The sequence below is a fragment of the Callithrix jacchus genome, chromosome 6 (assembly GCF_049354715.1).
Source record: "Callithrix jacchus isolate 240 chromosome 6, calJac240_pri, whole genome shotgun sequence".
In the NCBI taxonomy this organism is placed as follows: Eukaryota; Metazoa; Chordata; class Mammalia; order Primates; family Cebidae; genus Callithrix; species Callithrix jacchus.
This window is the reverse complement of record NC_133507.1, coordinates 64,888,057-64,915,201: the sequence shown is the minus strand read 5'-3', so window position 1 is coordinate 64,915,201 and position 27,145 is coordinate 64,888,057. Positions and strand designations below refer to the sequence as shown.

The following is a 27,145-nucleotide window of genomic DNA, read 5'->3' as shown; positions in this document are numbered from 1 at the left end:
GTAATGGTGCAATCACCTCAGCTCACCGCAACCTCTGCCTCCTGGGTTCAGGCAATTCTCCTGCCTCAACCTCCTGAGTAGCTGGGATTACAGGCACGTGCCACCATGCCCAGCTAGTTTTTTGTATTTTTAGTAGAGACAGGGTTTCACCATGTTGATCAGGATGGTCTCGATCTCTTGACCTCATGATCCACCCGCCTCGGCCTCCCAAAGTGCTGGGATTACAGGCGTGACCACCCGGTCCGGCCGAGTGTCAAGTTTTAACTCCTAACTCTTGATCGAAGAATGCTAAAAAAATTTACAACTTAGAAAAGCAAGTCAATTTTAAGTGTCATTATCATTACACATGTTATTATTACACTATAATAAATGTAATTTAGAGGTATGAGGTCTTGTATTGAATTTGTAAAATAAGCTGTGAGTTTGTATCACAATTAAATCAGTTTTATGGATGATGTGATAAAATTAACTCAATCTTACCAGATACAAACAATGTATACAATGATGAGGAAAAAACATCACTAAATTCCAACAAATAAAAGTTGCCTCAAAGAAGTTTTGGTGTCCATGGCTATATGTGTATCTTTTTACACCTTTGTATACACACATGCACATACATACACACACACGTGCATGCACATTTTGGCTTGCATTGTATGAAAGTGTATGTGCCAGTTTCTCCATTATATTATTATGATTTGTAAAAATAAAATGTTATCTTTTGGTGAGGTGGGGCAAGTTTATTTCTGAGATCCTGAATCTCCCTGTTCTATACCCTTTAACTCTTTGGATGGCACTTCCTCCCCACTCCTGAAAATCTAGGGCTTATAATTCTATTTTTCTATTCTCTATATAAACCTGTTTTAAGATTCTTCATTGATGGCATAGAAAATCTTAGCCTGCCTAGGTTATGTAGATTAAGAGAAATAGCATAACATCAAAGTGAAGGGGTATAAGAAATAGAGGTGGCATGTCAGATCCTAGACAAAGGTGATAACAAGAAGAGAAGTAGGACAGCAGTACCAGGGCCTGGAGCTCTTAAATCTACACTAGGCAAGCCCTCACTATGAGGCTAATTTTAATGCTGCTCCTACCAATCTGCTGAAATAAATACTACAAGAGGGAGTAATGAGGTTACAGCTAGATTCACTTATAGGTGATCTAAATACCAACACCAACAGTAACTTGTATCTTTTTGGTTACTAAAATAAAACCCATTAAGGGCATTCTGAATGGCCAAGCCTGCTACTAGATTTCTCTTAAAGTCATCTACTTTAAAACTTATTAGTCATTGGTAACATTTGTATCCGATGGTTAACAAACTCATTAACCTAAGCATGTCTTCCTCAAACATCAAGTTTTCTACCTCTTTTTGGTAATGCAATATCCATGCAATTGTGTCAACTTTTGTGTTACAGTCTGGAGTCTGGGAAGATCTAAAGATGTCAGCCAATGTTTTGTTATTGTACTTTTAAGTGTCCGAAATCCTCAGAGAAGTAATACCAGGATTAGACACCAGGATCTCGTTAATGCTAATCAAACCAAAACAAACACATCTGTTACAGGCCAATTTTAAAAAATAACGAAGTAACAATTTTGCAATACTAGAGTTGAAAGAGACTTTGAGAAATTCAATTACACAACCTAATTCTACAGAAGAGAAAACTAAGTCATAGAGAAGTTCATTGAAGGCGAAGAAGAAGAAAAAAAAATAACAGCAAAGAAGACAGTAGACCTGTTAGTAGAATTCAAGATTCTCTCTCTCAAGCCAGGTCAGGACTTCTTTCCAGCCCTTCTCTAAATGCAACAGAAAGAAAACACACACACACACACACACACACACACACACACTAAAAAATCCCATGTTATACCCCTGTAAATTTTTTCCATTTGTCTTTATGAAGCAATCAGTGCTTTCATCAACCCTATGATACATTGATAATGTATATAAACTAAGTCTTATTTGTGATAACCATTTGCATATTGCATTTTGTAAAAGCCCAAAATTGGGGGTCTAGTTCAGTGGTATATCTTGGATGAAAAAAGGTGAAACAAGAGAAAGTAGAGCTCAGGATCAAGTTTAAAAGACAGGAAATGGTGGTAACCATGATTATCTGTGATCACAGTGATGAGGATATAGGTGTTTTTAACCACAGGGTGGGATATTTTGTGAATCATCTAGAAGTTAACTGGGTTTAGGACCTATACCAGAGTGAAGCTGCAGTCAACCAAACAAACTAGGGCCAACTCAGTTCACCCAGAAAGGGAAGTAAGCAGGCTTATCCCAGTGACCCCATAGCTTATCACTCCAGGAAAGAGGCCAGCTTCTATCTGCCCTGGCCTCTGTTAACACATGCTAGTTACCAGAAGAAGGCAAGTCTCCCCATGAGGTCCCAAACATCACAGAGGTAGAGAGGCTAAGTAAACATCCTACTGGTAAAGTATGTCTCCTAACATTGATTACTTTCAATGCTATTGTATTAACTCAGTATGTTATTTCAGAGAGGTCCAACTTTTTATATACTAATAGATAAGAAAGAGAAATCCACATTAATTCCACAAATGACCTACTGCTCTTTGAATAATATTTTTTCTTTAAGGTTTAACAACTATTAATGCCTCATAATTCATAGTTCTTTACTTTTAGGCCAGAGGTAAAACTGGCAGAAACTTAAAATGTAATGGCTCAGAGGGCTGTGATGAGGATTAAATAAGTAATGTTCTTAGAGGCTGTCTGAAACATTAGTAAGCATTGAGCACTGCTTTCGTTATTATGACTATGACCCTTTGAAAATCTGATGAAAACTACAGTGGCAAAGTATGTACTATATCTAAGAAAGCCTTAAAATGGGGAGCAGATTAAATGTTATACTGTGTTGGTACATTTCTCTGTTGAATGAAACCAATCATATTTTTGGAAGTACAGACAGCTGTATTCTGTACAGCAAACTGCAAATACCATGGTAACCACTGTTCCTAGGCAATTGTAGAATTATGTGTGTGGTCCACTTTCTATATAAGAGGAAAATGGAGGGGAAAATAAAATGTGACAATCTGTGTAAAATCTTACAGACAATCTCTGTAAAATCAATATTTCTTAAAAATTGCAAATACATACTCTATTACAACAGAGAGTACAGCCTTACATACTCTATGTAAAATAACTAGGATTAAAAGTATAATAATAAAATAAGAATATATACCTGTATATTTCATAAGTATATGACCTATATCATCTCATCTGCTTATAAACCATGATATATATGTGTGTATATCTATATACATAAATATATATGTATATACATATATATAATACATATACATGTATTATATATGTTATTATATAATGTATGTTATTATAATACATGTAAATGTATTATATATAATGTACATGTATTCTATATATATAATGCATATTTATATACATAAAATTTTACACAGGTTGTCACATTTTATGTATATATGCATATATATATAGACACATATATATACATACATATATATATTAGAATACAAAATTGGGTAAAAGATGAACAATTTAAAACATTTAAAAAATTAAGTCAGTTTTTTTAAAAGTAACACTCTAGGTATTAAATTTCACTTGCATAATACTAGATGGCAAAAACTTTCCGTTTCTCAATAGTTGAGTATTTTTCTGAAGCAGGATGCAAAGTGAGACAAAATAAAATGCCCAATAAAGATCATTTTTTACAATGTTTCCAGCCACAATGTAATATCCCAAATAAAAAGATGTGTCATGCCCATATCCAGAAGAAAAAATTGATTGCTGTTGTATATTCATAATTACAAGTGGCAGTCACACCAAATGTGCCAAATGAACAATTCTACAAAAGGTTCTGTTAATTATACAGATAGGTCAAGACTATCCAATACTTTTTTCCAACTCTTCTGCCAGTTATTCAAATGTAAAATCAGCTGATGAGGCTAATTTGTCAATAAGACCAGAACATCCTTTGGTCATTAATTTTATTAAATGTGCTCTTCATAAATTCTTGGTCAGCAGATATGATGCAGAAACTAGATTTCTAAACTTAGATTTATCCCAGAATTCTAAGTCACTTGCAATATAAGTCAATGTAATAGAATTTCTGACTTCCCATTTCACAAATGACAATCTTATACATTTTATATAAGAATATATGCTATATGGTTCATGGAAATAAAGTATGAGCTATTATATGTCTTGTTGCACAAACGGCATTTCAAAACATTGGGCAAAATCATATTTTAAAAATGCTCAAAAATTACCAAGAAATACTGCCTCAGAAAATTTCTAATGGGAAAGTTTTCTTTTCAAATGAGTATTTTCATAGAAGCTGATATATTCACCTTCATAGGAAAAAATGACATGAGGCTTGAAATCATGTGAAAGAGGATACAGAGAAATTTAGGGATATGAAAGGATACTATGTAATCCTTTCACAGTAATGATAGTAAAAGATGTGTTCTTCAAAATTTATTCTTTAGATAGAAAAAATAATTTTAGATGCAGAAATATTCTAAAAGGTTGGGTTAAATAATTTGCTAAGTGGATCTTTGCTATCTCTAACTCTGAATAGTCTTTGGAAACTGCACAGTTTGTCAAAATTAGCTCAGCAAATCAACACTCTTTTATGTGAATATTTTCAATATAAGCTCTAAAATATCACCATCCAAATAGTTAAATTTGTTGATATTGAGAAATATCTTAGAAGAATGAGGCAAATTATTAAATATGTTCAGCCAAAAAGTATAAAAATAAACGTGGTTAACAAAATTTTTCCTAAGCTACAGATTTACTGACATCAGTAAACCCTGACTAAGGCAAACAGTATCTGTGGCTTTTAAAGGAAAAACAAAATGCAATAAAAACTCAAAATGAATAAAACTGCTAATTAAAAATCCCTTTGTCATGTGTTACTTATATTTATCTCTCTAGCTTTATTTACCCACATCAATAAGCATTTTCTATTTCTAATGTAACTATTTCCAATATTTTCTTTCTGCTCTATTAAAAGGTGCTTTGGAGAAAAAAAAAAATGGAAAAATTAGAATGCTGTACTGTCAAATAGCGCACCCTTGTGGTTTATTTTGTATCCCAAACAACAAAAATTAAATGAAAGTGCGTCTAAAATTCATATACTTAGAACCAATTTGGTCATAAATATTTTTCTTCCAAGTTATCTTGTCCTCAACATGCTATCACCTTCAATCACTAAAAATAGTGACATTTTACATTTTCGAATTCAAAACTAAATTGTTAAAATTGATAAAAATGTTTATTGTGAGAATGACCATCTTTGATTTTAAATTTAATATAAGCAAGCAGTAAAATAAGTATGAGTCACTCATAAATTCATGTTTTGCTAAATTTCCTGAATATCTGCACATGGCTATATAAACCAGGTTTTAACTATTTTAAAATTTATTATTATTTTTTAAAGACAGGGTCTCACCCTGTCACCCAGACCAGAGTGCAGTGGTAAGATCAGAACTCACTGAAGCTTTGAATTCCTGAGCTCAAGTGATCCTCCTGCCTCAGCCTCCTGAGTAGCTGGGACTACAGGGACACATCACCATGCCTAGCTGATTTATTTTATTATTTTACTTTTTTGTAGAGACAGGGGTCTTACTCTGTTGCCAGGCTGGTCTTGAACTTTTAAGTGATCTTCCTACCTCGGCTTCCCAAAGTGCTGGGGTTACAGACATGAGCCACCATGCCTGGCCTATAAATAATTTTAATTCAAGAATCAATTATATTTATATGCATTATGCCATGTATAGTATAGTTTAGTTGGACCTTAAGTTTTCAATATAACCTTATCTAAATTCTGGCTTTTCTATAAAAACTTAAGAGAAATACTGCTAAGAATTACATGGTCCAATTACCATAAAACTAAATGTAAGCAATCTTTACCTTATCCAACCAAGTACTCCTGAAAATTTACCGGATATATGAATGACATACTAAAAGTTAATTATCTAAGTGTGACACATTCTCATTGTACATACTACACCTGGCTATGAAAGCAATGATTAATGTTTACTTATCAATTCTCTTGAACACCTACCATGTTACAAAATTTTGCTGGAGAACACAATTCCTGCCCTCTTAGTGGGGAAAAGAAAAAGGTAAAATTTAAGAATCCTTCAAGTTTTATGCCATAATACAACCCTAATGTTTATCTTTAGAGGAGGAGGTAAATAAATCATGTTATACCTATCAACGTAATATTATGTAATCCTTCAAAAAGGGGAAGCCCTTTATGAACTTCTAAGAATATCCAGAATATATAATTCAGTACCAAAAAGTAAAGTGTAACATGCATGCAGCATATGGCCACCTGAGGAAAAAAATAATATTTAGCATGAATATTGGTTTAAATATGCATACATCATCTCTGGAAAGAGACACAAGAAACTGTTAATAGTGGTTGCCTCTGGACAGCAGAACTTGGTTGGGGTCAGAGGAGGAGAATTTTTACCCTATTCCTCTTTTTATCTTTAGAATTATATAACATATACTACTTATACACATGCAAATTAAGAAAAAATGAAAAGGGATAAGAGAGGCAAATACAGAGACAGCAAAGATTATTTTATGCCAAAATCTTTAAAAAACTCTCCATGAATCTAGCAAAAGAATGGACATCCTTTGGATGGGTAAGTAGAAATGAAGAACATGGAAATGGGGCCATTCCATTCCAAAAAGGCAGAATGAAGGATTTTGCATCAGCAATAATAAGTCAAATCTTCTGGTTAGAGAGAGTATCCTGTCCTATCCTATAAATAATGAGGAATTAAAATGTTTAAAAGTAAAACTGTAATCATTCTGTAGAGGATCTTGAATGCCCAGAAAAATGACAGCAAGCTATGCAAAGTTTCTGAACTGAAAAGTGATAATTAAGAAATACAAATGTGGCAACCACATTGAGTACTTCAAAGACATGTTAAGTACTGGTTTTCTCTTTATACTCTGCCCTGGAGTTCTTTATAAAAGACATCAGCAGAGAGAATAAAAGACATCACGAAGGGAGACTGAATGAAGGACTGGTCTCTAATTAGATGTAAAAGGGGGGGGGGGGAAACATCAAAGATGATCTTGAGCTTTTCAGTCTGGTAGAAAAACAATGATTTTGGTTTTAAATAAATCTTCCAGGTAGTGATGAGTCAATAGCAACTGTGAATTCAAACTGCAACTGGAAGAATATCGACATTGGAATTAGGAAGTGAATGTATAGTTTCCCAGGGCTGCCCTAACAAATTACTGACTGTGTGGCTAAAAACAACACAAATATATTCTTCCACAGTTCTGAAGCCCAGAAATCTGAAGTCAAGGTGCTGGCAGTCATGCTCCCTCTGAAGGCATTAGGGAGAACCCTCCCTTGCCTCTTCCAGGCTCTAGTGACTCCTGGTAATCTTTGGCTGTGGCAGCATAATGCCAATTTCTGTCTCTGTCTTCACATGACCTTTTTCTCTGTGTCTCTCTCTCCTTGTGTGTCTCTTCTTCTTATAAAGATATCAGTTACTGGATCTGGGCCTGCTAAAATCCAAGGATTTGTACTAAAGTTATGGATCTAGAGATCCTATCCTATACATAATCTAGAGATCCTTAACTTGAGTACATCTGCAAAAAATCTATTTCTAAATAGGTCACAATCACAGGTTTTGAAGGGGTTAGATCTCAGATGTACCTTTTGCAAGGAACACTATTCAAACCACTATAGTTGAGAACCATTAGCCCACAAACTCAAAAAAAAAGAGATGTCTTCTCTGAAAGAGTATAGTAAATATAGACCAAGACCATGGATTTAGCACCTCCAAATTTAGAAAATACATATAAGAAATAGTGACAAGAAAAAAAAAAAAAAATAGAAAACGGCTCAAGACCAAGGAAGAGAAAGAAAAATCAAGACCAAGGGGGTAATTAATCACATCAAATATATCAAGAAGTTAGTTGCAGAGATACCTAGGAAGGTATGAATTTGTGTGTGTACTACAGCTTAATCACTAAGAATTTTTGTAATGAATAAATAAAAAATGGTTCTTCAGCTTCTCTAGGGAAAAATAAATAATTCTGGGTCCTCCTGAACAATACATCAAAGAACTACCCAGATGTCCAGATCAAAAGAAAAAATAATTAGAAAATTATACAAAGATGTGTACTTTGCCAAAGGCAACATACTAAAAAAAAAAGATTACTTAACACAGGGGCAGCAACTGGTCACAGAACAGAGGGAAAGAATCAAAAGAAACAGCTTTCAGTGAGGTCACTGGTAGCACAGCCCAGAATTTTAAGAAACAGACTATTAGAAAGACAACATAGACCTCTTGGGGAGCCAAGTACAAAGAAAGTTGACTGAACTAGATTGGATGAGGATGGCTGGAATAAAGATTTGTGAGCATGGGCTAAAGTGTGTGTGTGTGTGTGTGTGTGTGTGTGTGTGTGTATGTAAAAAGACAGGTGGCTACTCAAAGGTATGATAATTTATACTTTATATGACATAGTTTATGGTAATTATAAACATACAACAATCCTAAAAATGCTACTTTTTATTGTGAAGAAATTTAAAAGGATCACAAGCACAAAATAAAATCTTTGGGACCCTGACTTGACCCCTGCTTACCATGCTTAATTTCAATCTTTATTTCTTGCTCATGCCCAGGCATGCCATAGTCTTCACATTCCTGCATCTGTAAACAGGGTTCCGTTGCCTGACTAATGCACTCCCACACATATTTCAAGAGTAAACTCAAGAACCATCTCTTCTGTGAGGATTCACCCAACTCTCAAGCAGTTACCCTGCAAAACTTTGTCAGTATACAATTCTATCATTTGAAAAAAAAATTATCCTCCTGATTTACAAGATGAGATTTTATACCACAAACATTAAATTCGACAAGAAAGTCTTAATAGAAATAAGAAACTTAATCGATCATTTTCCAAGTACTGAGGTTAAGCATTTTAAAAATTCATTTATATCTCTTTGAGTTGCACAGATGATAGTCTATAAACTACATTTAGAAACTATGGTTAATATTTTTTAAGTCAAGGAAGCACAGAAATGTGTATCAGGTGCTTGCGAAGAGTTAATTTATGTTAGCATTGCATTTACTAAGCTCCCAAAGGAGAAACAAAATCTTTCAACTAGATACAAGAAAACTTCTCAGTGTCTCAAGTATCTCCAAATATAATCTGCTCTCAGAGTTACTTAAATCATTCCATCTGATTACCAGCAACAATATATACAGTCTCATCTTCAAATATATACCTAAAAATCCATTTATTTTTTATATGAATAAAGCAAGGAATTTGTGAATTGTTTAGTCATGAAAAGTAGTTTTGCAATGGATCTCCACAAAATGGCACGCTCAGGGAAAATTTGAGATTAGAGGTGAATAATAATAAGAAACTTTTGAAAAAGGTACACCTAGAAAGTGTACCTTTGAAGATAAGGGTACATAAAGATAACTGTGATATATTCGATATAAAAAGGCTCATTTTCTTTTTTTTTAACTGTGGAGTAACTATGTACCAGGTAGATACCAGAATATTCCCTGGAGAATCTCAGTCAGGTCAAGAAGATACGTGTGGTTAGAAATTCATGAACACAACTCAAAGAGTGTGTTACTGTTTTAAAAAAGAATTATTCAAACATAAAGACCGTATTTTCATTTCTATTATATGCATTAAGCAAGAGCCCTTAGTTAGGCATTAGTAAACGAAGACTTTAGGTTTTTGGAGATATATATATATATATATATATATATATATATATATATATATATATATTTTTTTTTTTTTTTTTTTTGCTTGAATATGAAAGTTACTTAAAACTAACTTTTACTCTATACTGCATCGCAGACCTATATGTATATAGAGGATCTATTCCTAGTACCAATCTTAGTACGAGTTGTTCATCTTATTACATATTAGTAACTGTTACTAATTACCAACTGTTATAGGACTACTTCTTATTAGTCTACCTGGAAAAGATAAGTTAGGTAAGAGGAAAAATAAATGGTACCCTGCCTCATACTAAACAAACAAAACAGAAAACAAAACGACGCACCTTATCTGTCTCATCAACGCTCATGGATTTCACTATGCAAGAAGCAGGCCTCTCCTGGATGTGTGCAAGGTCCTGGGGGACACTCTGAGATGCTGGCATTGGGGGCAATGGAGCCCGCCTCTTCTTGGGTGCATCCGACGGCAGGGTGTTGGAAATATATGGTTTGGAAATGGTATTGGACCTTGTAAAAGTTGGGCGGTGCTTGTTTACTAGAGGGGTTGCAGGTGCACTTGCAGTCTGGTAAAGAATGATAAAGCCAAAATCTAGTAATTTCAAGATATTGGTAAAAAGCACTAGTCATTAAAAATATTTGAAGAATCTTACAAAATATAGTATAAGACAATACTTACTTGGTCCCGCTTTTTCTTACTGCGTTGAAAAAAACTGAAAAACCCTTTATTTTCTTTTTCCTTCATAATGTCTAGGTTTTGTGATATTGGGCAGGACTCTAAAATAGAAGAAAAGCATCTTACTTTTGTACCTGGGATTGACTGTTCACATCCAAGATTTTTCTCTTACTTCCTCTTTGCAAACGTACTTAATACTAAAAGCTACCAATTATAGTCTACAAACAAGGCACTCTGCTAAGCACCCTAAATTTTATTAAATTCTCAAAGCAATAAGCAAATATTGTTCCTATTTCACAGCAGAGGAAACTGAAGCTTAAAAAACTAAGATAAATAATCAAGGCGAACACTCAGGAAATGACAGAGCTACGACACGAACTTGATTTTTTTTTGACTCAGAGTCTATGTTTTATACAACATTTCAGAAGCAGAAGTAAAATAGAAATGACACTTAGAATTAAACAAGATATGAAATTCTACCACACAGTTTGTTCCTTTATTTTGATTATACTTTTGTCTCACAGCTAAACTACTCTGAAATATTTTATTCTACAAATGTGAGTCATTATAATTGCTCAGTACTTTGTTAAATGTTTCATAAAAGTTATTCAATAGGGTGGGTCTCAACTGGGGCCAATTTTGCCCCCCAGAGGACATTTGACCAAGTCTGGAGACTATTTGGGCTGCCACCATTGTCAACAGGGTTAGGAGACTGTGCTGCTGGCATTTACTGGGTAGAGGCCAGTGAGGATTCCAAACATAATACATTGCAAAAGACAGTCCCCAATGACAGAATTATCTTGTCCCATATGTTAACAGTGCTGAAAATTAGGGAGTGGAATTTTAGTTAGAATGGCAAATGTCAAACCTCAAGGTTGTATACATAGTATTTATATACAATTCTCCAAAAAGCATCTCCTAATGTCAACTGAAAGGCCTTCATGCAATGATGCAGCCAGTTAGTGCTGAGGGCCCCCCCCCGACCCCTGCCCGGCCCAAATTGGCTCTAATTTCCATTTCCCATTAAATGAAACCATGACTACTTGAGAATGGTTGATTGATTCTCTGTTAGTATCAAGAAATATACAATACAATCTTGGAACATCTAGCCCTACTAGAGAGAATACTATCAAAGTCTACCAGGTTGTGTTAAAAGGACTCAGGAACCAACCTGAGATGGTTTCTACTGGTAAAAATAAAAATAAATTGGATGCCATAAAAGTAACTCAATAAACTGAAACATGTCACGTGTTTAATTTCATATATTTATAATGATCCTTTAAAAAAAAAAAAAAAAAAAGGCCGGTTCTGGTGGCTAACACCTGTAATCCCAGCACTTTGGGAGGCTGAGGCAGGTGGATCAGGAGGTCAGGAGATGGAGACCATCCTGGACAACATGGTGAAACCCCGCCTCTACTAAAAATATAAAAAAATAGTCAAGTGGTGGCAGGCACTTGTAGTCCCAGTTACACAGGAGGCGGAGGCAGGAAGATTGCTGGAACCTGGGAGGCAGAGTTTGCAGTAAGCAACACATCACTCCAGCCTGGCAACACAGTGAGACTCTGTCTCAAAAATAAGCAAATAAGGGCCGGGCACAGTGGCTCACATTTGTAATCCCAGCACCTTGGGAGGCTGAGGTGGGTGGATCATGAGATCAGGAGATTGAGACTATCCTGGCCAACATGGTGAAACCCCGTCTCTACTAAAACACAAAAAAATTAGCCAGGCATGGTGGCATGAACCTGTAGTCCCAGGTACTTGGGTGGCTGAGGCAGGTGAATTGCTTGAACCCAGTGGTGGAGGTTTCAGTGAGACAAGATCATGCCACTGCACTCCAGCTTGGCCAGAGTGAGAATCTGTCTCAAAACCAAAAAAACACAAGAGCCTATTTGTTCACCTTTGTGTTATGCTAGAGAACCAGTCCATTATTTTAAATGCTGATGAAAGGAAATAATCAAACTTTTATTTTACCTTTTCCTTTTTCGAGACAGAGTACACTGGAGAAATCTGGCTCATTGTAATCTCCGCCTTCTAGGTTTGAGCGATTCTCTTGCCTCAGCCTCCCAAGTAGCTGGGACTACAGGTGCATGCCACCCCGCTTAGCTAAGTTTTTTATTTTCAATAGAGATGGAGTTTTGCCAGGTTGACCAAACTCCTGGTCTCAGGTGATCCACCTGACTCGGCCTCCCAAAGTGTTGGGATTACAGCCATGAAACACCGTGCCTGGCCTATTCTACCTTTTTCTGATTGAATTAGATCTAGATAGCAGTCAAACAGCTGAGGTTAGGAGGTGTAATATTGTTTGCAATAGACTTTCATCACTTTTCAACTCTTAATTAAGATGCAGACAAAGATCACTGAAGGCTAACATCAGAAAAAATAACTTGTTACATTTGCTAATGGAAGTACACAGTAACATTTGTGACGTATTCTTGCCAAAACATCTCTCACCAAAATCCGATCAAGCCTCTAGATTTAACCATAAATTTATAGGAAATAGAGGGGAAATTTACACTGAAATAAAATTTCAATGACATTTACAATAAATTAAACATTAAGTGACACCACGGGAAGCAATCAGTACAAATCTGAATGCGGGAAGCTATAAAACAAATGACCTGGTTTCTTCAATAAATGAGTAGCAAATTTTTCTAAAAACCTGGAAAAACAATGAGTGGTGATCTGTAAAATTCAAAAAATATTTCTTCTACTAAGCAACATATGGATTCTATAGTAAATCACAATATAATTTCAATAACATTTGAAATAAAATATTGCATATTAAAATTTATGAGACATAACTAAAGAAAAACTAAGAGATAAATATGTAGTCTCAAATGCTTTTATTTAAAATACATGTCTAAAAAACCAAAATAAATTAAGGCAAAATAGGAGCTACTTCAGGAAAGCAAAGCTAGTTAACACCAAATAAATACAGTAATGCGAAATTCCTCAACACATTAAAGGAAAACTATTTTACAAAGTAAAATTTTTAAATCTGACAAAATATTAAATAAGCGGCATATATTCTGCACAATGAGTTTGAGAATGCTAGCAACTAACAATAATGAACATGTGGATAGTATTTTATGGTAAAAGTTTTTTTGCATGCCTAATACATTTCTTAGAATGACCTCATGAGGGAGGTATCAAAAGTTATCACTCTGAGCCCTTTTCCTTATTGGAAGATGCTAACGTTTACCCTGCAGGATATAAAAAAATGAAAGCAGTGGTATTACTCCATTACACTTTCAGGAACTGTAAGTCAACAGAGAATTTTAATAACTTGCACAAAGACAAACAGGCACTGAATGCTAGTTGGAATCCATTTAAAGATTTATTATTTATAATTTTTTTTAGATTTGCCACTATTTCATTTTAAGATGGAATACACCACTTATCACACACAGATACACAATTAAATTTAGTCAAAACAGTAGATGAAAAATTCCTGTGGTTGTGCAAATACAATAAGTATAACCAGAATATTTTATATGGTTTTTTTTTTTTTTTTTTTTGAGACAGGGTCTTACTCTGTCACCCAGACTGGAGTGCGTTGGCAAGATCATGGCTCACCACAGCCCTGACTTCCCTGGGCTTAGGTGATCCTCCTACCTTAGCCTCCTAAGTAGCTGGGACTACAAGCATGTGCCAACACACCTGGCTAATTTTTGTACTTTTTGTAGAGATGTGGTTTTGCCATGTTGCCCAGGCTGGTCTCAAATTCCTAGGCTCAAGCAATCTTCCCACCTTTGCCTCCCAAAGTGTTGGAATGATAGGCATGAGACACCGTGCCTAGCCCATATTGTTATTTTTGGTGAAGAACTTTCCAGGTACATGGTCATCTGGCACACAAGTTAGCCCTTAAGTCTTTGCTTAAAGCTCTATATCAGGGATCACAGCAAGTCAGGTTAAACACTAAGATAAGCAAAGGTTTGAACTTACTTAGAAAAGCAACTCAAATACTGTAGTTTCTTCTTTCTAGAGCAGGCTAAAATAACTACATGAAAAGCTTTAAGTTTTCAAATAATATCAGAAAAAATAAGGAGGTGAGGGCATTGACAGCATTTGGACTGACCTTGTGGATACTGATACTGTAAAGCTTTCTTAATTTTACTATCTCAATCCCTTAAGGTCTGTTCACAACATTTAATACTCTGAATAAACCACATCTTTCCATCACTGGAAGGGCTATTAAAAATCAATGCATTTGACACCCTCAAAATGAGTCCAGAAAGTTTATGGAATTTGCTTAGGATGATGTAGACTGAAAGTGGCAAAATTAGAAGTAAAAGTCAAGTACAAGTAACAAAATGCTGTTGCTTGTACTAGAAAGAACCACAGACACCACTATTTCTAATCTCTTTATTATTATTATAGAAGTAGATGAGATTTCAGTAACAAGTAATATATGCAGTTGGTTAAGGTTTGTTTTTTAGTAGGGTGATAATCATTAGGGTAATCATTTATTTGGGACTTTTTCTTAATGGGTGAATAAAGACTTCTACAATTTATTATTGGACAATTTTTAATACATTTTTTCTCTATGAAAGGAATGCATGCCCATTATATAATTATGTATTAAAAAAAAAGAAATGTGAAAAAATCATCTACCATAACCCTGTCACCCAAAGATAACCACTATTAAAATTTTTAATGTATTTCCTTTCAGCAATTTCATGTAAAAGTATTTTTTCACCTATTATATCAAAAACACTTATACAGTTAAAAAGCTAATTTCAACGTAAGTATTTTCCACATTATTACAAAATATTCACAAACAATGACTGTAAAATTTTATATGATGAATATAATACCTCATTATTCTGAATTACTGTTCAGTGAATAGTCTGAAATGCTTCCTTGGTACTACCAAACTATTATCATTTGTACCAAATAAAAATCCTAGCAAAATAATTTTTCCTTATATGACTAAAAATATGTTTTCCCACACTGTTAGAATAATGTAATTTTTAAACATTTGTTGAAATGAAATTATTATAATTAAATTTGGAAATCAAAAGGAAGGAAACTATACTTTTTTTAAGGAAATAAACTCAAATATTTTCTAGATTAAAATCTCTTAAAGAATAAACACGTTAGTGATGTTAAGAAAAGGTAAAATTAGAAGTTTATTTTCAATACATCCAATTTCATGTTATAATTTGTTTCTACTGATTCTTATGTCTTACCTTGTAAAGATGACTTACTGAAGACAGTAACAGAAGTGGCTACAGAAGGAGGGGTATAAAAGAGGGTAAATTGACTGTGAAGATGATGTTTGTTCAAGTATAAAAAAGCACTGAGTTGAAAAAGTAGTCTATGGATTATATAAAGCCACAACCTTTTGAAGTCTTTATGCACAGAGTACGTAAATAATTGTCAGCTTCACTAAACTTTTATTTCTCCTAGTAAAACAGATTCATGTTGAATAAATGTTTGCATTGTCTACTAGACATCACACAAACTAGCATTATCTAAGATCTCCAAATGTTTATACATTACATCATTTCTATAGATTAAAACTGGAAGCTATTTCAAAAACGTTGGAATTTTTGGATTCATTTCATAAGCTAACATTTTGGTACTAACTTGGAAAAAATTTGGCAAGAAACTTCCAAACCTGAATGATAACTAAGACTCAGATAAAAATCATGAGTCTACAGTAATTCACATTTCATTAGAATAACAGTGAATTTACTTGTAAATTTTTAATTTCTGTTTAAGTTTCTAGGCCATGAAGAACTAAATTAAATCCTACAAAAAAGAATTTACAGATAGAAAGAAAAATAAAAAAATGTGGATAATGGCTAAAAAGACAAGTTTCAATTCCAAATAACTGAAATTAAGTTAAATGTTATATTTAATTTATATTTATTAACATTTTGCCTTCTTATTCCTAATGCCATGTAATTACTTCTATCTATAGGACTCATTAACTGCCATTATGAACTTGAGAAGACCTATATACAAACATAATGCACAAACATATACAAATAAACACATCCCATTAATAAATAAATCAAAAGTCTTACTTACCTCTGTTGACATCCATTGCATATAATTCTCTTAGTCCTAGGTCATCAAGAGATTTTGTCATGTCGAGGGGCTCCTGTGATTGATAATCTTTCAACAATAGAGTATGCAATGGATCAAATTCACATTTGCTACATATAATAGGGGCAAGCTCTTGAAGTGATGCATGTGGACTCACTCTCACTATGGTCTTCTGTGTTTTCTTAAAATTAACCACTACTCTTACAGTTTTCTGAAATACAGATTAAGGTAATAGTTATTCCATAATTTACTCAAACAAACATTCTACAATAATGAGACAATCTACAGTTACATATTCATACATAAACAGTACTTTCCTATTTTGGTGTGAAATTCTCTTTTTGATTAATCTTACCTCCTAAATCCAAAGCAAATTCTTAGAAACAAACAAATTAGTTTATTAAATAATCCAACCACTCTGTGGTAATATTTTAATTAGATTTTAAATGATCAAAGAACAAACTAGCCTCATATCTATCACAACTCATGCTTTCACTTTGTTCCTTAAAATATTTACTTTAAAATTAGCAAATATACATAGTACAAAATTATACACCTTTTATCCTATCCTTTGAGGAAAATTTATCTTTCAAATAATTTGTCTACTGCCTAAATTTTAAAAAGAAAGGCATTTTGGTTACATTACTAAAATTTTTGGGTTTTTTTGAAACATGATAAATCAGATAATCGGTATGAAAAGCTTAGCAGACTTTCTGGCACACAGTCACTTATCAATAAGAGAACATTAGCTGTTGTAGTTAGCTTTTGTTGTTGTTGTTGTTATTACTACTTTGGCTACTTTTAATATTTTAGCAAAGAATATTAAAATCTCTTCCTTAGATATCTAGTACTAATGATTTAAAGTTATTGGGAAGATTTTAAGCATGTCATCATTTTATATAATTGAATTAAAGCCTGCATGAAACTCAGTGACATGAGACCATACTAAGTGAAATCTACATTTTGCAGATCCTTATAGACATTTATTCATAAAACTAAAACCCTTTGTATAATCCCATGCTATATCATAAATATAATTATTTTCATCTAGAAAAATAGCATGGATATGTAATAAACACCTAGACAGAAACAAATACCTAGACAGAAAGCAGTCCAATATCCTAATATATATTAATAATATTTAATCATATTGTAGAAAGCAAGTATGTTTTAATATTTTCAAAACTCAACTTCTTTGAAAAAAGCTTCACAATATGAAGAAAATGCAAGAATATGTACATTTAAGACACATGTATTAATTGAATAGACACATTTTCATATACAGTATGAAATGAAAATCATTAATGTTCATAATGAAAGAGTATTTCTTGAAACCCATAAAATTCAACCTTATTGCTTATATCAATAGAACAATTTTAATAGACTGATGATATTAGAATGGTTGTGGTTAAAATTTTTTGCATAAAATTTGTACTTTAGAGAAAATGGAGTTAATGTGTAGCACATATTAAGAGTTTAGATGTTAGTAAATTCAAACACAATGAAGAGTTGGAAAACAAAACACACACACACACACACGAATAGATATTAGAAAGTTACAACTGCTGCTTACCAAGTATACAGAAGCCAAAAAATTATTTAAAGAAATTCTTACATGAATTTTCATGAAGATTCTTAAACCTTCCTTTACATATAAAATACTTTTTAAAAAGAGTAGCTTAGGCGGACGCGGTGGCTCATGCTTTAATTCCAGCACTTTGGGAGGCCGAGGTAGGCAGATCAGGAGGTAAAGAGATCAGATCGAGACCATCATGGCCAACATGGTGAATCCACGTCTCTACTAAAAATACAATAATTAGCCAGGCGTGGTGGCACGTGCCTGTGGTCTCAGCAACTCGGGAGGCTGAGGTGGAAGAATCGCTTGAACCCAGGAGACAGAGGTTGCAGTGAGCTGAGAATGCACCACTGCACTCCAGCCTGGTGACAGAGCAAGACTCCATCTCAAAAAAAAAAAAAGAGTAGCTTAAAATACAAATCATTTATAATTGCTACATTCTTATGCAATCATAGTGATCATTTTAGAGCACTTAAATCTAAAAATTGCCCAAATTCTATTTAATCCAAGGCTCAATAACCAATTGAATCTTAAAGTGGCCTAGAAAAACATAATACCCATATTCATATCACATTTGATCAGGAAAGTCCATTTTTATTTCATTTATAATGAGCTGCTGATAATGACTGAAAAATCAACTTAATATTTTAGCCATAAGACATCAAAATCTACAGTGGAATTCTTACCTCCGGTATTATAGGTGTAGGTTTTCTCTTATCCAACATTTTTGGCTTTAAAATTACCTTCTCTACTTCCAACATTCCTATTGGTGTGTTTGGCTTAAATTTAATGTGATTCTGTTCAGCTGACAACAGATCAATTGTGTAACTTGATGGATTTAAGTGATACTGCGCACAAAGGAATATCAACAAGTCCATCATAGGTTTACTGCAAAACAAGAGTATTTGATTACCTGTTATTGGTTTGAGGATTTTCTTAGAATGTTTTTCTTCAATAGATAAACAAGGCTACAAACTAGTATTTGGGAAAGCAGCTTAAAAATTGAACTACAGGCTGAGGCAGGAGGACCGCTTGAGCCCAGGAGTTGGAGACCAGCCTGAGAAACATGGCAAGACCCTGTCTCTACAAAAAATAAAACAATAAGCCTGCTGTGCTAGTAGTGTGTCTGTAGTGCCACCTACTCAGGAGGTGGAGGCCAGCGAACAACTTGAGCCCTGGAGGCTGAGGTTGCAGTGAGCTGAGATCACACCACTGCACTCCAGCCAGGGCAACAGAGTAAGACCCTGTCTTGGTAATAGTAACAAAAATAACCTAAGTACAAAAAAAAAAAATTGAACTACAAGATACTTAAACAGACAAAATTATAATAGTTAAAAAGTCCTGGAATAGTCAAGAGAGCATGGATCCTAGCACTAGTTCCACAACTACTTTTATGTTTTTACCAAATTGTTTCCACATTATAAAGTTCAGGAGGAGGAGTCCTTTCCTTACCCAAGATCAGTCCTTCACAACACATTGTTTTATTGGCAGTCTTTAGCTTATGAATTGTTGTAATAATTCTAATAAGAATGAAGCATTTGGAACAACAACCACCACCTTTTTGGCTTTAGAATACAGACCTAAATATCTACATAGGAAGTCCACAAAATCCTAAAGGGTGTAGGACAAGTTCTTATATCATTCAAGATTATGAATATTCTGTAGGCACTGGAATCACAGTACTCCAATGTATGTCTGTCTGTTCTCGTAGATCTAATGCTCTACTGGACGGACTCAACCAAGTGTCAGCAAACAACAACGTGCAGGTCAAAGTGGGCCCACAGTCTGTTTTTGTAAATAAAGTTGTATTGGAAAATAGCCATGCACATTTGTTTACATAAGTGCTGAGGCTGCTTTTGTTAGTTACAACAGCAGAATGGAATAGGGTGACCCCACGTACTGTGTAGCCATAGCCCACAAAGCCTACTATTTTTACTCCCTGGCCCATGACAGAAAAAGTTTACCAGCTTTTAAACTAGAAAATAAAATAAACTAAATGCATGAGGTAATTTCAAATAATGAATGAATGTGAAATACTATTAGTGATACAGTACTTATTTCTATAGAAACTTTCATACCCAACTTAGGATTCAAGGATACTTACCAATTTTTTGCTTCCCTTTCCGTAGACTCTCATTGCTGATACAGACATATTTTCATTCATATCATTAACAGAACAACAGGGTCTCTGAGTCTTTCTTAATACTGTCAGCTCTTAAGGAAAGCAAACTAAAAATATTTGGTATCACGTGCTTATCCCAAATGTCATGCGATGCTAAGCTGCTAGTTCATCCTTAAGAATAAGACACTAAACCACAGTGTGAAAATCCTATTTTTATGGCTGGAGGTTATGTTCATGGGATTCACTTTAGGGTAATTGGGTAGTCTGCCATCTGCATCCCACCTCGAAAGGGAAATGCATGTATTAGTAAAAAGTGATTCTTCAATTTATTGACTAGAGATAGAAACCTGGCTACTGGCTTTCAGGAACTTGTCAGTGAAATGGGGTTAAAAATCGCACCATTCAGTATGCTACTTTTACTTTAGTGCACCTATTTTCAAATTGCACCTCACCCCCAGTGAGTTCCTAGGCCTGCAGCCTCTCTGATGCAGTTCTTCCAGACAAGAAGTCTCCTGCAGAGGTGAGGAAGGATTCGTTGTCTGACATTGTATGGTCTTGAAGTCAAACAACATATTACATAGATTTCAGATCATCCCGTGTTCAGCCCCAATTTCTACTCACTTTCTGTGGTCACTGCCTACTCCCAGTTCAGTCCAATCTCTACGAGATAAGGAGTATGTTTCTCAATGGTCCCTCATGCCTCCCTTATCCTCCCTCACATACAAGTAGCACCCCATTATTTGTATATATATTTAGAAAAATAAATCAAAGGCTTTAAGTCACTCAATGAAAAAAATAAACATTCCAATGAATATATTTCAGTTCTCAAAATACATTCCCTGTATCTTTATAGATGGTTGCATAATATTTAAGAGTTGAGCCTTAATTGTTCCTTAAGGAACATCCTTCCTTTGAGCCATAGGCTATGGCCATACATGTATCTATATTGCCCATGTTTTGCCTTTTAACAGTACATTTTAAATTTCATCCAGAGAGAGACTAGCAAAACAGTCTTGTGGAAGCTGATTTTTTGGTAATACGGTACTCTACAAAAGCAATTGGATGCCACATACCAATTCCAGACTCGGAAATAGTACCTTCTTTGATAGTAAATAAAGTTAAGAAAAATTAGGTAATGTCTAGTTAAATATAATTACAAATACCGTTTAGCTGGAGGAGGAGAGAACTTTCATTGCCAACTGAATGGATAGCTGTCTGTTGTTGTCTATGAGTAAATGATGATACATGCATACTGTATTTCTTTCTCTCCTTATACAAATGTATCAAGCAATAAATGTAAAAACATTAAAGCTTATTCTTCCAACATCTTTTACTTCTTATACAGTTTTTGGAATCTTTGCCAGAAATACACAATAAGTTAACAAGACAAAAAGTTATTAAAGTTTTGTTTTTATCCCTATTTTTGTGCCATAATTTTCATCCTTATGTATAAACATATGAACATTTAAGAAAATGTACATTTTCAATTTTTTCAAAAACTTAGAACAATTTGATACTTTGTGTAGAAATGTTGGTATTTCTATCTGTGATACATTTTGTAATCTAATAAATGGGGTGATAATTGGTCAAGAATATTAATATAATGGCCTATTCCCTCAGTCATTTTATTTTCTAGAAACTTTACAAACTGTATCAGATTTCATGAGAGAAACATTGCAGACTATATCATGACCTTTGAACTCAACACTGCCTATGTGTTTTCTACTAAAAATTCCTCTTTGAAAGGCAGCTGAAAACCACAGAACTTCTTTATGATTTTATTTTCTCATTCTATAATTCCAGGTTCAATTTTTTATTCAAAAATTACAGAAGCCAATTTTGCCTTGAAAATATTCCTATTCTCAGACAGATAAATGCAACAGGCCAGAAAGTTCTGCAATAGACATAATTACATATGGGAATTTAACACTGTATATGAATTTTTTTCTGGGAAACAACCAAATTTTCAAAAAGTGGTATTGGGAAAAGTGACTGTCGGATGAAAAAGAAAAGTTATGTATCTAACCTGATTTCTTACACTGAAGTAAGCTCCAGGCAGATCTTTATGCAGTCTTTGTTTTATAGCAATATGCCCAATGGATTTTTCTGCACTGAGGGAAGTGTTCTATATCTGCGCTGTCTAACACAGTGGCTACTGAGCTAGTGGACTCCCAAATCGAATTTTTAAGGTATTCAACTTAATTTAAATTAAATGTAAGTAGTCACATATAGTGAATGGCTACCATACTGGACAGAGTCATTCTATGACTCTGGTGCTCAAGGTGTGATACAGAGACCAGCAGCATCAGTATCTGCTGAGAACTTGTTAGAAATGCAAATTGTCAAGCCCCAGCCCAGATCATTAATCAGAAACTCTGGGAATGAGGAACAGCAATCTGTGCTTTGACAGGCACTCTGGCCTATTCTGATCATCCTGTAGTTTAAGAAGTTTATGAAATGCTGATCTAGAGCGAAGAGAATTAAGAAACAAGTAAAACATATAAAATATCAGATAGTGATACATGCTCTCATTAAAAAAAATAATAATAAAAGAAGTTAGAGATGTCCTAATTGATAAATGACATCAGAATAGAGACTTTGAAGGGACTGGGGTATCTGGGGAAAGATAGCTTTGACAAATAGAAAAACCCTGAGGCAGGAATGTGCTCTAAGCGCTTAAAGAAAAACAGAAACTAGTTGGCTAAGGTGGAAACAATAGGCATGACATCAGAGTGTTAACTTGTAGTATTTAAAGCCCTTTCAAGTGAAGACCTGAGATTTCACTGAGACAGAAAGTCTCCAAAGAGTTCTGAGGAGTGATGTGATCTATTCTGCTTTTTAAAAGGATTTCAGTCTGGTTTTTGTATTGAAAATAGCCTGGGGGAGCAGGTATAAGGTTACTGCAAAAATTTAGGTGGGAGATGGTGGTGGCCTAGACTAGTCAGATTCTGGATATATTTTGTAGGGAGCTGATAGGATTGAAGCCAATGCAGAAAGGAGACAAAGAGAGAAAGAGGAGCTAGCCAGTGGAAAGATGCCAGGATTGCAGGAACATTACAAAGTGGCAGGGTTGCTGAAAGCACCCAACCGGAGGCCTAAAATGCAAATTTCAATGGGTTGTAGGCGAGTGCTTACTGTAACTCACAAGCCATCACCAAGGTTCTGGTAGCCTTGGGAGGCATCAAATAAAGAAAAGGCAGGACATTCCAAAAGTAGAAACTGAAAAATAAGAATCCAGAGGTGGTGAGATATAAAGTCAGAGCCAGAGGTAGCCTCAAGAACATAAAACTCTTGGGAGTTTACAGTAAGATTTTAAAGGGGATTGAACTTTGCACAGGAGGTAGAACAGGGGTTCAGGCCAATCTTATTTAGATCTGGAGCAGCAGAGTGACCTCAAGAAGTTATCTGGGTTCTGTGTACATGGATGTGAGCTCCCCGCAGCAGGACCACAACTTAGTAATCTTTAGGCACCTAGTTAGGTCACTGTTGTCGAATGAGGAATTTAGAGGAAACAGTGATTAATTCTGCTTGAAAGTCAATGAGCTCAAATGCAAAGCAGAACCATACAACTGAACATGAGAAAGCACTCTTGTTGAAAGGAGATTCATAGGCTTTAGAAAAAGAACAATGTGGTGAAAGCTCTGTTGTTTTTTTTATAATGAACAAGCTTGTTTTGCCTAAGTCAGGCCATCTTTACACAAAGGTGAGACATAAGCATTAAAAGGTTAAGATCTTTTCCAAAAACAGCCTCAGACTAGTTTGAATGCTTTAAGTATTACAGCATTCAACACTGTAACACAGGAGAGCTGACCCTGACCAGAAGATTTTGAGGTTGAGAATTATTGACTGTCTAGCTTTACCATAAAGGAGGACATTAACTTTTAAGCAGGTCCTGCATCCAGTGGATCTGCCACTGGGGTTAACTAGTCACAGAGTGCACCCACAGGAAATGAAATCATCTCTTGAATGTAGCTGAGAATTATCCACCTGGATGCCAAACTACTTCTGCCAAAGATAACAATTCTGGTTGGATAATCATCCCTGAGCTGATGCACCTGAAGGCAGTTGGCTAATGGGTTTGACCACAGGATCACCACAGAAAAGATGCCTGTCTTCCTGTTTTTCAAGGCAGAAGTACATGTGAGCAATCCATCTGAAACCTGAGGCAAATTATTAAAACTGGAAAAGGACTGGAGGAATATTATCATCACTCCTTTATATTATCACACCACACTGAATCATGGTTTATTTTATTAGTCAGCAGAGTCTGCTTTGCATTTACATTATTTACAGATGTTTTTCTCTTGTAAGATAATATAATAATTTTCTGGAGGGGAGATTTTTTTTTTAATACACTAAAAGCTCTTCTCTGAAATGAAGAAATCCCTATGAGATTTCTCACTACTTTCAGAAATAACAATTCCCCAGATTAATTTCATATCTGTACCTTATAAATGCACACCAACAATCCAATTATACATACCAGTAATAGTACAGAAATTTTACAACATTCTCTATTGCTACTGATGTTAATCGATCTTATGCTAACCCATATAGTTCAGTAATGAGTTCAAAAACTGAAGCAGTGCTCTCTGTGTGTGCAAGAAATAAAACAGACCACGTACACAAAACAAAGGGACCCAGCCTCAAAATTTAGAGTGCTTATTATGCTGTAAGAAATATTTTGAAAAAAGTAACACGTACAATTAAAATTTGAAGATAATTAGTAATAGGTCAGATTACTAAGCTGATAAGTTGTTAACATACTAAAAATAGATATTACTATATGTAAAAACACCCACAATTTTTAGAAAGTCATCACTTTGAACTCTATCTGGTCATTTATCTTGGGTGTTATACTCAGAGCTAGTTATAAATAATTGCCAACATAAAAATTTTGATTTAAGAATACACCTACTAAAAACACAACATAGCCCTTATGAAAGCAAAAATACTACAAATATATCTCACTATAATTGGGATAATTTGAATATAGACAAAGGATAAGAAAATTTTATTGACATGAAAGATGAAAATCATTAACTGAAAAAAAGCAGGTTACAAATAGCATGTTCAATATAATACTACATTGTTGTAAAAAAGAAGAGTGCATATATAGATGTGTGTACATATCTGCTTGGCACATATGCATGTGCATGCATATGAATAAAAGGTTAGACACTACAATGTTAGAAGTTGCAATCTGCCCATTTAGTGAAATTGCATTTACAATTTTTTGGCTTATCTGTATTTTCAACTTTCTAAAACATCTAATTATTGCACTTGTAGTCACACTTAACAACTAAAATTAAGGCTGAGCATGGTGGTTCACATCTGTAATCCCAGCACTTTGGGAGGTTAAGGCAGAACAATCACTTGAGCCAAGAGTTAAAGGCTGCAGTGAGTTATGATCACACCACTGCACTTTAGCCTGAGCCATGGAGTGAGACCCTGTCTCTAGAAAAATTAGAAGATCAAATTAAGTTAAACAACTAAAATTGAAAAGGGTCATTATTATAAGTTGTAGGTGCTAGGAAAGCAAAGAGAAGAGGGTTGCCCTGCCAGGAAAAACGTTCTGAGGACATCTGTGAATGCTTTGTCACCCCTTTCCCAAACAGGGGAGCAGGCAGGTGACAGAGGCTGACATTCTCCTGGGCTCAGGGCCATGGGGGACATGGGAGGGCAGTGACAGAACCTAGATGACAGGATGATTAAAAACTCAAGTAGTACCAATTAAAAAATCAAGTAGTACTGTTATGTTTAAATGCTTGTACAGTTAAAATGCCAACTTTCTAAAAGCAATTACAGCAGAATAAGGATCTAAACCAAAATTTAAGCATCTTGTTGAGTTAAACATGGTTTATACCATACTATAGTTTTTGGCAGTTTAAAAAAATTAATTTGCCTTCTATATACATATATTTATCACACATTTGTAATCATTAGACACTTCTCAATAAATATAAATGTGATGTGAACTTTAGAAAAATTTCTAGAGCCATACTGGTCTGTTACTCTTTTTTTTTAAGCAAAAACCCTATACTGATTCAACTTGTTATTTTTCATAGTCTATTTTTTTCCCGATAGGTGGCGCTGTAATCCATTTAAAATGCTCCTGAGTTCCTTAGTAGACCCACTTTATGCCAGTCAAAACCGCGGGCTTAGGCTCAACTCTGCTTTTAACTGGTGCTATGGAACAGGCAAATCAGGCTGGAAATCATGTGCAACATGCCTTTGGGTTATTTTATGGGAAAAGCTCAGAGAGGTTAGGTGACTTGCTTGAGATCACACAGCAAGCCTAGAACCAACTAACTTCTAGTTGGGATTTCTAGCTTGGAGTTCTGTGCTTTCTTTGTGTCTTCATTTATGGCATCTCATGTGTGCTCGAATCAAAATAAATTCCTATTTGTGGTAGGGGCATAAAAGAAATATCCTTCTCTGTTATAAAGTGGTGCTTATTTCTTCTTCCCTCTTGTAGGAAAGAAACAGTGATAGCACGGCCATATAATGCTCTCTCTACAGGTTAAAGATTCGTGTCGATCTTACCAGATATCCCAAATTGAACATTTTGCTTTAAAAGTACAGCCCAGAGAGGCCAGGCACAGTGTCTCACACCTGTAATCCCAACACTTTGAAAGGCTGAGGTGGGTGGATCATGAGGTCAGGAGATTGAGACCATCCTGGTCAATACGGTGAAACCCCATCTCTATTAAAAATACAAAAAAATTAGCCAGCTTGGTGTTGCATGCCTATAGTCCCAGCTACTCAGGAGGCTGACTCAGGGGAGTCGTTTGAACCCAGGAGTGGGAGGTTGCAGTGAGCTGAGATCGGGCCACTGCACTCCAGACTGGTGACAGAGTGGGGCTCTGTCTCAAAAAAATTTAAAAATAAAATTAAAAATAAAAATAAAAGGATAGCCTAGAGAAAGGGAAAAGAGGAAAAATGAACTAATACCTATTAAATGAGGAAA

General features: G+C 34.7%; 1 protein-coding gene across 50 annotated transcripts in view; it reads right to left on the bottom strand.

Moving 5' to 3' along the window:
- The window catches only part of COBLL1 (cordon-bleu WH2 repeat protein like 1), a 164,592-nt gene that overhangs the window by 30,802 nt on the left and 106,645 nt on the right, over positions 1 to 27,145 (bottom strand). For 26 of the 50 annotated variants that reach the window (XM_078327482.1, XM_078327483.1, XM_078327484.1 and 23 more), the window contains 4 exons: positions 18,740 to 18,941; positions 16,460 to 16,688; positions 10,424 to 10,521; positions 10,074 to 10,310 (listed from right to left, as the gene is read on the bottom strand). In XM_078327482.1, coding sequence (XP_078183608.1) covers positions 10,074 to 10,310; positions 10,424 to 10,521; positions 16,460 to 16,688; positions 18,740 to 18,941 — 766 coding nt within the window. Of the gene's footprint in view, positions 1 to 10,073; positions 10,311 to 10,423; positions 10,522 to 15,612; positions 15,652 to 16,459; positions 16,689 to 18,739; positions 18,942 to 27,145 lie in introns of all 50 variants that reach the window. The other 24 variants (XM_035304642.3, XM_035304643.3, XM_078327480.1 and 21 more) reach the window with 1 other exon arrangement.